The 13,507-nt window shown below is 42.4% G+C and overlaps 1 protein-coding gene across 7 annotated transcripts in view; it reads left to right on the top strand.

Moving 5' to 3' along the window:
* pou6f2 (POU class 6 homeobox 2) overlaps nucleotides 1-13,507 on the top strand; it is a 69,757-nt gene that overhangs the window by 40,041 nt on the left and 16,209 nt on the right. For 6 of the 7 annotated variants that reach the window (XM_069512034.1, XM_020087748.2, XM_020087739.2 and 3 more), the window contains one exon: nucleotides 10,263-10,409. In XM_069512034.1, the coding sequence (XP_069368135.1) occupies nucleotides 10,263-10,409 (147 nt within the window). The remainder of the gene's footprint in view (nucleotides 1-10,262; nucleotides 10,410-13,507) is intronic. The other variant, XM_020087745.2, reaches the window with a different exon arrangement.

The following is a 13,507-nucleotide window of genomic DNA, read 5'->3' as shown; positions in this document are numbered from 1 at the left end:
GTGAATATCATTCTGTGACACAGGGTCATTTTAAGATTGAGACCCTGAGCTTTATATAGATGGTTGACTTCTAAAAGAAGCAGTGCAGCTGATTATGATGACAGGACAGACCTCCCTTGAGGGGGGCCGAAGGGGCCACATCAGGTATCATTAAGATATTGGCTCATCAAATGGGATTATGGAAAGTGTGTGTGTGTGTGTGTGTGTGTGTGTGTGTGTGTGTGTGTGTGTGTGTGTGTGTGTGTGTGTGTGTGTGTGTGTGTGTGTGTGTGTGTGTGTGTGTGTGTGTGTGTGTGGGAGAATCAGAATGGCCATAAAAGGTTTAGTTTCTCTGGGTCAATGCTGGGGTCATCAAAAAGTGTGTCACCCAGTGAGGATCCTGCCCAAGGACAGGCCGTGGCCTCAGCAACCACTCAAGGCTGCAATAGGATTTAAACAGCGGCTCCACCTCTTGGGTCAGTGATTGGATTTTCAGTTCCAGAGTCACTGAGCACCTCATTGGTTAATTCAAAGCAGAAGTTTTTAATTTTGGGAAGAGGCCCAGAGTAAAGAGTTTATCCCAAACACATGTGAAGTGTCACCATTATTTTCCTTTTGTATGTTTTAATTGAAGACAGAGAAGGGCATTTCTGCGGTTTCCAAAATTTGCCCAAAGGAACTGGTCTCTGCAGTAAAGTCGAGTCATAATTACCATTATACAATCAGCATTACACAGATAACACCCCTATTTCCTTCTGTCATTATTCAGACGTTCAGAATCAGCCAGCCATTGAACTATTTGCTGAAAATACAGTGCAGAGCTGCTGAGAGACAAACACTCATTATGTTCCAATTAATGTCCCATTGTAATTCTCCTCTCATGGGAGGTGTATGATATTCTTTGCAAACTAATAGTGAGGAAATCCTGAGCATTCATTACATCCCTCGTGTTTTTAGTGTTTGGTGTTTTTAATTTGTGAAACAGAATTCATTAATTAATAACCCTATTAGAATACAAATCACACCACAACAGGCTGTGTCCCCTTGAGTCAGCGGTCTAAACTCAGATTAGTGTGGCTTATTTGTTTTAATGGACTAACAGTGCAATACTTTTCTACCCTGCAGTCCGCACCCACTCCACTCACTCTATGAAGAGTACAGTGAAATGCAGCCTGTAGCTGCCTGGAATAGCCACCACAGTGATGACAAATAGACGAGGAGAGATTATGAAATTTGCTTAAGTGTGTTAATGTGCTGATTGCGGGAGCCCGCTGGATTTTGCTGGAAGTTGATTGATTAGAGCTGCAGGTTTTCTCCACGCCCGGAGAGCTCAGGGATTTGACGGGGTAAAAGCGCTCGCCAAGTCTGTTACACCGGAATTGATCTTAATTAGATCTGAAAGACCTGCCACAGCAGAATGGTCGCGGCGATTAAAATGAAAAACAGGAGAAATTACTGATCAAATTAATCATAATGTCGGGCTACAGCTGTAGGTCTGGTGTAATTTGCCACTCCAGTGAGTTACATCAGCCCAGGCAGGGAGAGGAGCGGCAGTACATACTGATCTGTGGCAGCGGGAAGCTTAGGCCAGCCTATCAACTCTCTTATTCCAGTTTGTACGCACAGGCCCTCCTGACCCTGCTGCGCCATCCAGTGGAGCCCCGACATCTCTCTCTCTCTCTCTGTGGCTCTGGTCTAATTAGTTGCTTTTTATTGCCTTTTTTTTTCTTCTGTTATGTCTCACTCCATCCAGGAACTGCATCTTCTGCCACACGGCACTGTCTCTCTGCTGTTGTTGTCATGGCTGTCTTGTCACTAGCGTGTTGTGTGTTCACTAATAGCCTCTGACCTTGGGCCACTGTCTGGCTGGCTGGTTTTCAGAGGGCCTGGTGGAGATGCGTCCTGTCTTCCTCCTCTGTCAGACTCCTGCCGTCTGTCTGTATGTCTGTCTTTTGCTCCCCTTCGCAGTCGTCTCCTTGATCACTGTCAGAGCCTCACACTGGGCCTGTCCACTCTCCAGCCGCACACTCATAGGGGTAATTACAGCCTAGGGGCCTGCCTCCAATCCCTGTGCTCCACAATTTACCACCAAAGCGTCCACAGACATCTCTCTTCTTCCCCACTGCACCCCGACATCACAGGACCGCAGGGCCTCAGACCCACAAGTGCTGCAATTACCTGAACCTCTTCTCTATCCTTTTCTCTCTCTCCCTTCTCTCTTTTCAATCTCTCCCTTCTGCACCCCTTTCTACCCCTTGGCTCCCTCACTATTCCCTGGCAATCAGCCTTCATTAGAAGCCTCTGGTGAAAGCCCATCGTCACCAAGGTCAGCAGCTGCCAACCACAGCGGCCTTTCAGAGGCCTGGCTGTCTGCACTCTCCATCTCTTCTCACCTCCTTGCCATCTTCCCCTCTCCTCCCTCACCTCCCTCCTCTACCCCCTCTCGCTCACTGCACCATCCTCCTCAAGTCTTGGGCCCCATCTCTGCTGCTTTTGTCTCCAGCTGAGGCCACTTCAGACGCTCGTGTCACTGGTTTCCGCTGCAGTGCACTTTTACTTATGTCAACTGCCGTTAAAATCACCACTGTCCAATTTGCTCCTAATGTCTCTCTCTTTATGGGCGCTGGGTGTCTCCCCCATTATATTAACATGTGTATTAAATGAGCCTTGCACATCGATTAATTGATTTTCCAGATCAGCTCCACATCTTGTCAATTTAGCGAAACGGGCCGCTGTCATTCTGCAGGGTATTAAATCAAAATTAAAATGACATGCTCAAATGTGGACCCAATGGCTTATACTGTGCTTGTCAATGAAACTGTCAACGCTTACGTGGAGGGAAGAGTCCATTATCTCTTGTATGTTTCATTACCCGACTGTGGTACCTCTTTCAACTGAGACTAACATTTTTTAAATGTCACAAAATTATGTCTGCTAATTGGCAGTTGTTCGGTATGAGTTCTTTTATTTGAGTGCACTGTCATAGCGACCTTTTATTACAATGGAGGTTGAGTTCTTCTCATTCTCAAATTTAATATATTTTTTAGAATAATTCTTTAACTTTTACTGTTTGTCGGTAAAAATAATACTAGAAATTGTGTGATTAAGACTTTGAAAATCATTGTATCATGATAGGAGATAAGATTTACAGGAAAAATAATGAACTAATCAGAAGAGAGTATACCTCTGTCAAAGCCCTACAGTCCCCTTCGATTCAATCAAGCCGCACAAAATCCGGATCTGCACTAATGTGTATTCCCTGATCCATACCGAATCCACCAAGTTTCATGGAAATGTAATAATTAATAATTAAGTAATTAAGTCAAGATCATTATTTATTAGTCTCATAAATGGGAAATTAAGTGATTGAACAGGGGAGTGGGGGTGGCAGTGCTGTTCATCATCTCTAAAATTCTTTAACAGTGGCTTTGGTAAAGTGCTGTTCCTCTATCTCCAAAAAAAGCAGGAAATAATTTGAGCACACCTAAGCCTAAAGCATTCTCACATCTTACCATTATCCAAGCTAACACCTGTTTCTAAATCACATTTTTTAATAAGACCCTTAAATATGTATAAATGGTATGAGGTGCCAGACTGTGTAAATGGCTGCTGCTGGTGCTGGTGGTGATGACGATGATGGCTGTGTGGTTCAGAGCATGAACAGGCCCCTCTGCTCTCCAGCAGCTCAGCCCATGCCTCTTATTAATGCACAGGAGATCCAGCTCTTAAGAAGGCAGAAAATTGCCTTACATAACAAGCGCTCCACAATTTAGAAATACAAATGTGCACTGTTGACTGAAGCAGAAAATAAGACTGTTGCCCATCAACAGCACCACATTTCATATGAATAATTATAAAGCATGGGAGCTAGATGAGGAAAACAACCTGACCATGACAGCTCTACTACTTTTATTTACTTCAAATGAGGGATTAGGCAAAAAGAAAATCTACAGACTTAAAGACCAACGATGAGCCCTGAATTTCTAAATAAGGAGAAAGTTAAATTTATCATATTTCTGGAGAATCGTTTGGAAAACTGTGCCGGTACTTTCACTTTTAAAATTATACCTACATGCTGCTCTGCACTTACTTTCTGGCTTTTCAGACCTCACCAAGTTAGTATGTCCTTCGCTTTTTTAGGTCTGTGATTCTTAAAAACTTGGCCCCGTGCGCCCTTGTGGTCGGCGGAGGGCTTCCAGCTCAGGCACCCAGCAGCAAGGCACAGCTTCCTGATCAGCCCACATGCACACTTGGGGCAACACGCATTAGACACCCACAGGGGAGCCCTCAGATGGAGAACCAAGCTAGGGCTCACCTAACAGTGGATAAGGAATAGGGTTTCTTTAATTATGAGGCAGGGCTGTGACATTGAGTCCCCCCCTTCCTCCTCCAGCAGCCTCCCAGACACTGTCTAAGTGCTCCGCTCCGCTGAGGAGGCCAGTCCCCCCGCGGGGCGCGATTCCACTGCCTGTAATTTCTGATGCCCATTAGTGACCGCAAACAGAGCACCGGGCTCACACAAGGAATACAGCTGCACAGCGCTGCCACGCTGTAAAAAGACCCTTTTAATGCAATGTTATTGCATTATGCCCTCCTCATAGACCAAGTCAAAAGTCCCATTTGAGGTCCCTGCAGAATATTATCAGAAATTCTTCTCCACAGTGTGTTCAGTTGTGGTTAGCTGAGGGTAGATTTGGTATATATTTTTCAATGAATTTAAATACTTCTTCACTCTGTTGCCCTCTGCTCTTAGGAAGAGGATTTTGCATCTTTGTATTTTTCCCGTTCGGTGATTTTCTGCCCTTTTTCATTAGGAATTGGGAATGTGCAATTGATGGCTTTGTAAATAGACTCAACTAGAATGTAAGAACAGTGCATTTTCTTAAGTGAACTGCTCGAGACGGGGGCCTCGGAAGTCAAAACTCGAGTAATCAATACAAATACTGACTGCAAATGTCATCAATTCATCTCTTCACTTATGCGGATTTAGCTTGTGCCAACGACTGTGTATATTTTGGAGAAAAAGAGAGAGACTGTGAAGGGGAGAGACATCGAGGGAAGAAGGGAGACGGATTTATTGATCATGGGTGACCACATGTTAGCCATAGAGCCCCTCTCTTGTGATTAATCTTGGGGTTTAGAGTTGGCCAATGACACATGACAGGCCTCCCCCTCAAACTCCTCCATTTCTCTTCATTACCGGCCGTATTTTTGGACACCACAGTGCAGAGTAATCATTTACCTTTATTGTGTTTATAAAGCTGCAGCATGGATGACCCTTCCTATATTGAATTGAGGACATCAAAAGATCACCGCACATTGATTAGAAGGATATTAAAGTCATTCAGATGCTTTATTTATATGTCAAACAACAGCAGAGTGAAAAGAGATGCCATTTCCATCCAAACACAAACAAATGGTTTGTCGTTGGTGCAGCTGAAATAAAACATCTTAAAATCAAGAAATATGTTATATCGCGTATTGAATATTTCAAGTAATTGTCATCAAAAGGCAGAGGAGAGTCTTTGCTAATACACTCAAATAATAATTTCTCCTTCGAATGATCTTCTGACCAGACTCTAATGATATTATTTTTCTCACAACATAGCCAGGTACACGCTTTAAAGTCATGGCCACAGCCACAGTAGATTTACTGCAACACCAGTTTAACGCTGCTATGATTTTCAACCCAACACCAGCACGGTACAGAAATAACTGCACCAAATATGTCACATCATGAGCTGAAATGGTCAGCACTTTCCTCCAGATACTTAATCACCAAGTAGTTTCAAATTTAATACATCTGGAAACTGCTAAATATTATAGATCATTCCTCTGCAAAAGAAAGATTGTAAGAGGAATGTAGTAAAACTTATATTTTTACTCGCAGTGTCCCCTAACCAGAGGAAATATACTGCTGCTGTGATTGATGACAAAGTACCCGCTCTGAACCTCTGTGCTTCACAATTATCAACAAATGGGCTGGAGCAGATTTTATGTAATGATTAAAGCCGCTGTTAATTTCACATGAAGGTAATGAGTGGGGAGATTGACGGCCACTGTCCGACACTCCATCATCCCTTTATAGTTAGTTTAAACGTTTTCACGACTCTTTTCCTCCTTCATTTGCATTTTGCCTCATTAGATATGGCCATTTCTGAGGCCGTCTGCAATATCCATTTCCTGGAGTTAATGCATTTTATTTGATCAGCCAAACCTCCCCGGTTAACTAGCTGTCATTTCTGGCGTTTCGTGTGACATCACTCCATTAGCACTCACCACGCCACCTCAGCCACCTCCACGTCTGCACTTGCTGCTACCACCATCCCTCCACTGGACTTGAGCAATTACAATGTCCAACTGTCAGCGGACGCAACGTTATTGCGTTATTTTGGCCGGTGTTATCCGTCCCAGTTGTTCTATCCGTCTTTCACTTCCCAATATTTCTCCTCAAGAATGGGTTTTTTGGGGGGCTTTATTTTTCACAAGAGCTGGAGCAGAGGCCCAGTAGTGAGCAAGGTCTCAGAGTGCACGACCGCAGTGCAAGGCCCTGCTAACCGAGGGAACAGAGGTGTTTTTGAAGGGCCTAATGGCATTTTGATGTTCATAAACACAGCAGATGTGAGGGAGGGGAGACAGGGGAGTCGGGGGAGAGAGCGCGTTTTGGGGTGGGAGGAGGAAGAGAATCAACAGAGGACTGTCAGCGGAAGACTAGCGGAGGCCTGACAGACAGTAAACGTGTTTTTTCATGTCACAGCTGATTACATTCACTCTGGAGTGGGAAAAGAGCAGGGAGGAGATGTGGAGACAGGACGAACAAATAAAACTTCCATGTTGCTCCACAAACAACAGAACTATCTTCTGTTAATTTTGTTCCACTTTGACGTACCTTTTTCAAACTGAAACAGCTTCTGAATCATTTCAGTCACTTTCTCTACATATGTTCAGATACAACAGCTTTCATTGTGGATTCACATAACTAAACCAATAATTTGCTAAATGATTTTCAGTGGTTGTATATTCTCTTTCATTTTTTTTTATATTCTAGATATAAGATAAATGTTTGATTCTGTTGTTGCATCATGGATGAGTCGAAAATAAGTTTTACACCCCGCTGAAGACAAATCTTCCCACCTCTGGTGTCTTTACCACTTTATCCATTTATCTTTTCTCTTTTATGTCATGTGCACGCCCATAAAAAAAAGCAATTAAGTTTAAAACGGCCACATGAAAAGAGCAAAACCAAGAATAAACTCCAGTTAGTTTGTGTCAGACAATTTTGGTTTCCAGGGCTCTCTCCACGGTTTGCAGGGACACTATTTTTCCTTCTATTCCTGAGATTACACGGGTTGCTGCACCAGGTGACCCTCATGGTCAAACAGGCGACGGAGAGCCTGGTGTAGTTTAGATTCACACCGACCGCACTGAGAAAACCTGCATTTTTAACAATTTGCAGGGTTTTTATTTTCCAGCTATTCTGTGTTGTTATATTTTGATATATTAAACCGATGATGGCAGTTGTGGTGACTTAAAGGTGACAAGATGATGACATGATGGATGCTTTGGGATACTTCTGTTTAGTTCAGAATTTGTGTTATCTCTTCAATGCTTGTGTGGATGACCGGAGTGGTTTATGCCACTGAAAATGCTGGTAATGCCCTTTTCATTGAGAATGAAAAGGCTGAAACACGATGGTTAACATGCAGGGTGTACAAACTGGAAGATCACTGTTTATCTCCCCCAACACATGCAATCAGTACAAATGCTAGGCCAGGTCTGTCATTTTGCCTCCTGCCGAGGTGTTGAGAGGAGTCACCGTGGCGGAAAATCACCTGTTTAGGTGTTGAACACAGCCTCACCTCTCCTTATTCCCGGCTCTCGATCCAACTGCTATCCATAATACCCAGTGCCAGCAGATGCAGCAATAAAGCCTGCTCTCTTTTTCACCTAGATTTACCAGAATAACATAGCATGTGAAAGGGCTATCATCGAATGAAACACAATGACAATATTTCAAATCAATCTGAGAGCTTTTCCAGCAACCTATCACTCGCACAATGACACCGAGCACAGCAGATTTTCAGGAGGACTCTGGGTGTGCTCCTCTGAGCAGATCCCATTATCTGTGTGTTGATCTGTAGCCTCTGTTTAACTGCCCTTGTTTGCTTTTCGTTTAGTCCCCTTTCACTATCATCGCACACCGGAGATGTTGTAGCTTTAATGTTTTGTTGCCTTTCAGAAATCAAAAATTATTGTTTATTATTATGTCTCTTTCACAAAATTTTTGTTTTACCCTTTCCAACACAATATGGGAGTCTTTTTCTCTATTTCTATTTGCTGTTGAAAATTATAATTTTAATGAAAACTAAAATGGCATGTTTAAATTCAATAATCCAGAGATGTAAAACATCCGTCCACCAAGTTTGGTTGTAATTGATAAATTGCCTTGTAGTTTTTGTGTAATCCTTTTAAAAATACAAAAACATAACTCACTTGGCAAAGGTAACTAATACTAGACAGTATTACAGTATTTTAAGTTATATTTTATGGAATCCTTACATATCACAATATGGCAACGGTTTGCAAAATGCAGAATGTCCAATTAAGTAAAGCTGGATTTGTCACAGACACACAAGAGACATTCAAATTGAAATTTCATTATGTAGTCTTTGTTGCAAAGGACATTTTGTATTGTAAACAATCAGGTTACAAATATTAGTTCAATGTTTCAGGTTATATTTTGTGCCATCACATTTTCCACTTTGGAAAGGTTTAAAAAAATATTTCAAATAATGTTGCTTAATTGTCAGAGCATGAAAACCCAAATCAACATTGCATCACCCTAAGGCACATACAGGCTGATTAATATCAAAGTCTTGATTCAAGCCTGGATGAGATTCTCCCATCCTGTTACCTTTGCATGTAAAGTCAGAATCAGTCGGCTCTTTTTAACATTTGTGATGTGAAGATTTTCAAAGGACGAGCGCCGGACACATAAAAGACGATCCTGCGATTATCGAGGAAAAACTGGATGACTTTCAGACGAGGGGAGGCAATATCAATCACAGCCAATTTGAGGGCACCAACATGAAATATGATTTCATAAGACAAATGCAGTGTCATTCTTAATGTGCTTAACCTTTACTGTCAATGAAAAAGTATTGATTGCTCGGTGGCATTTTTTCATCATTTGATTTCAGAAAGTGTAATAATATATGGTGGTGGGCTGGGATAAAAGATGAACGGCAACAATCCTGAATTCCCTGCAGAGCACAGGAAGTGTAGAAAAGTTTACGTTTTCAGGAGAAGAATTCATCTCGCAGCTCATTGTATAGTACATAAACTGTCTATGAAATAAATGCGACGCTTACATTATTGTAAGTCTTTTATATAGACTCTTACTTTTAATTTCAGTAGCCTTGTTTGAAGCCGACCAGTATTAACAGCAGGGAGCAGGCAGCCTGCTTCTAAGCAGCGTTTCTATTATTTCTCTATTCTGTTGAGTAATTGGGAGGTCTCCTATCTCTTCTTGGTCTTTGATCTACTTACTCAACCTAATAAGACTTTGCTCTGCTGCACTACAACCAAATCAGCAGTGCATTTTCAGGCCCCTAATAAGTGGTTAGCTTGATTTATATGGGTAATCTTGGCGATGTGGCAGGGCTCTACAACCTCTCCCCGACGCAAGGAGCCTCTCTTCACAACCACAGGCCAGACCAGATGAGTCCATTACAGCGGGGGTAAAGATGGTCATTTAACCCTCCTCTCCTTAAAAAGTAACAGTGTGCTTGTGCATTATGACGCAGGAGGAATTCTTAGTCGAAGCGTATTGAAGCAGTTGACGATACAGTGATGCATGGCCACACTGCCTGGCTCTATTGTGAGAGCGGGATGTTTTGGGGCCATTGCTGCGGGTGGAACGGCTCTGCTCGGCCCGTGGGGAGCCCCGTGGGCCAGAGGAAGCACTTAGAGTGGTAAAATGGCCACTTATTCACAGCCACCCACCCGTTCTCATTGCTCCTCCCTACCCTAGATCCTCCCACTGGGTTCAGCAGCACAGACCTCCGGGAACTCTATGATGGACTGCGTAGCCCTCACTACTGGTATATACAGACCTCACAGCATTTAGCCTATTGTGACCTTGGCAACAAAGAATACAAGTGTGAATACCCCCTTCAATGTAGCCAGTTTTTTTAAGGCAGAAGCATTACACAGCTAAACATCTGCGCTGGTAGCTTAAGCAGATGCAGTTTTGATGAATGATTTTATTTTCCCCTCTCCAGCTGAATCCTCTGGCCAGCCAGGCGGCGGTAGCAGCAGCAGCAGCCATGGGTTCCATCGCTGGTTCTCAGGTGTTTGGCAATACCCTGTCAAACCTGCAAGGAGCCACCGGGCAGCTGGTCACCAACGCACAAGGACAGGTGAGCCATGTAAGCTAGATACTAGATGAAAACTAAAATCCAGCTAATGGAATACTACAGAAAAAAAAGCAGTTACTTATAAATGCTCTGCAAAATATGCTTCTGGATCATCTGTCTTGTATGAATGTGCAGCTCTACATTAAAAGTGTTTATAGTATTTCTGATCTTTCCTCATAGATTTCCATTGTTGGCTCTCTGTGTTGTCTTGAAGCTGTTTGTCTATAGTCTTAGTGGCCACCCTACCATATATTAAGCTTTTTGGGAATAAACAAAGCTCCTCTTTCTCTTATCCGCATGTGCCTGACGCAGTAAAACGCTGACCTTGTCATATTTACAGGGTGGCTGCAGAATTGTTCCATCAGTAGCCAGAGGCTTGAACGATGATGCTTGTCATTGTGAGGCCCTATCTAATGAATCATCTTATCGCAGGTGCACACAGCACATATTAAAGGAAAATTGTATGGACAGTGTGCCCTTTTATGCCACTCGTGTTATTTACTTTAACCCTCGTTCATCTTCACTTGCTGAGTCCTCAGGGTGTAAGGTTAACAAAGATATAGAGAAACTGAAGCAGGAGGAGTTATTTTAAATACACATGCTAAAACAGTTGATTTGGAATTTCACACATTACACGTAACCCACCGCAGTTAGATTACAATACCACCAGTGTGACCACGCTTCAGTGTTTATAGCAAAGTGTTGTCCGCCTGTGAGCACTTGATGCTAAACGTCGCTAATGAGACAGTATGGACTTCCCTGGCTCACAAGGTGCCTGGAGCACTGGGGACTATGGATATGGACTTGATGGGCTGCTCTGTGCTTTTGTAGTGTCTTGGCGGCTGACACTCCCTGACATAATCAGGTCACAGACACGGTCAAAGCCCTGGGCTACAGCCTTTGCTCCCCACCTCATTATTCCACAGCATTATTCAGACGGAGGACTCTGAAACATGCACTACCCTATCAGAGGGTCCTGCCCCCCCTTCCCCAACACACAGGAGATTATACAGGCTAATACGTACCTCAAACAAGGCTGGAGGTCCAGCAAATGTGCTCTGGGAACTTTTGTAAGTACAGAGAATCTACGACATGCAAGGCAGAGAAGCAGTATTTCAATGTTAGGTTCATATTTGTCAAAAAAAAGCTTTTATCCATTTCAGCTAGTATTCAGTTGGAATTTACGCAACAATCTTTAGCCTTCCTGTGCCTCTCTGAGCAAAAAGTTTCCTTGAATTTAAAACATGTTATCCTGTTTTCCTCTACAATTCTGTCTCAAGACCTTTTCATAAGCAGGAGCTCTGGGGACCTTGAAAAGTGCCAGATTTGATGGACGTTTGGAGTTCAATGTGTTTTTAAACCTTAATTATATTGGCCCTTTTATTCACCAAGGAGAATCAATGAGGCTCTTTTATCCTCACTGCCTCTGCAACAGTGATTAAGGCTGTCTATAAAAGCCAGAATATTTTCAAGTCAGTCTCACTCTTTATATTTTTTTTCCTTGATGAATCTGAGGCATTTTTGTGAACATATTCTATTCAGTACAAATTGTGTGAAACCCCCACCCCCCTCCTCCTCCTCCTCCTCCTCCTCCTCCAAGTGTGCTATCCATCCTTTTTTTAACTCCCAGCGTTCCCAGCCTTTAGTAAGGCCTTGAGCCCCCCTGGGTAAACAGTGCTGGAACTAATACAGAGAACAACAGGTAAGGAACATATGCACTTTTAACCCACACAGCAAGTTGGCCTGTAGGAGATGAAGCTGAGCCACAACACAAGCATGCCCTGTGTATTGATGGGAGCTTCCAGCCCTTAGATCAAGTGCAGCCACAGTGTAAACGGCTATTGACCTTGTAGTTGTAAATCTACTGAAAGGCTGCAGCCATTGATTATTTTATTATCAATTAAATTGTCAATGCCCTACAAGTTCCCAGGTGGCTTGTTTAGTCCGACTAACTCTCAAAAAAACAAATATGTTATATTTATTAAAAAAACTGGAAAGCAGCAAATTCTCCTATTTGTGGCAACCAGCTATTGTTTGATATTTTTGCTTTATTAAGATATTTAGGTGAATAATCCATAATTAGGGCAGCTGTAGCTGAACTTATCACTATTTTTTTCTTATATATTTTAGAAATTACTAGTCACGATCTATATAAGCACATTATTATGAGTCTGCTCTTTCAGTCTCTACTTTGCTCTGATTCTCAGCTGAATCCTTTGGACTTTTGTGTTGTTGAAACAAGTCCAAACATTTTTTTCCCTCTCGGGTCTCAATCCACCGCATGAACAGCGGAGGAGAGAAACCGTGCAGAGATATTGCCTGGCGACCATGGCTAAAGACACAGATTGCCCTGGCTGGAGAGATGAGATGACATTTCTGCGGAAACAAGAGCAGCGTAATCTTAATGAGTTCTGCTGGGTGGAGAGAAGCACGTTACTCACTTGCCATACGAACTGGAGCGGGAGGCAAACACAGGAGGCCAAATAAAAGGGGAGGGAGCTGAAAGTTGACTGAGAAGAGGAACTTAGCTGTGAATGAGACAAGTTCCCGATGGCCGCCTATTTATGCGAGGGTTGCATTATAAAAGTGCACAATAAGAAACACACAGACAATTATTTTGACATAGAAATGATCTGATGTCTCCATCAAAGACTATATGACATTCATACATGATATAAATCTAATATTATGACACTTAAAATCTAGCTTATTCAAACTATTTTATAAAACACAGCCTATTCTGCATGTAGTATATACTTTAAAATATTTCAATATAGTTTGTCTTATTGAGTTTTTGGGAATGTGAACACATTTTAGCCATTTATTTTATTTAGAAAATAATGCTCCTTGCATCAGAATAAATAAGAATAAATGCTTCTTCAATAAAAAGTCTGTATTTTTCATCCTAAATTGATGCAAGCTTGAAAATAAATATGTCCTCCCATTGTGTCAATCATGTTTACACTGAGACTGCAAAACTTTGGTCCATCGTTAAAGTTTTCAAAACACGTTCGATTCAGCAGATTCGACTCCATTTCACTCCTACGAATAAAAAAACTAAATTCATTTGTGTGTGATGATTTTAATTTGGTGGTGGATTAAAAAAACAC

This window comes from Paralichthys olivaceus, chromosome 17 (genome assembly GCF_024713975.1).
Source record: "Paralichthys olivaceus isolate ysfri-2021 chromosome 17, ASM2471397v2, whole genome shotgun sequence".
NCBI lineage: Eukaryota > Metazoa > Chordata > Actinopteri > Pleuronectiformes > Paralichthyidae > Paralichthys > Paralichthys olivaceus.
This window is presented reverse-complemented; position numbering and strand designations above follow the sequence as displayed.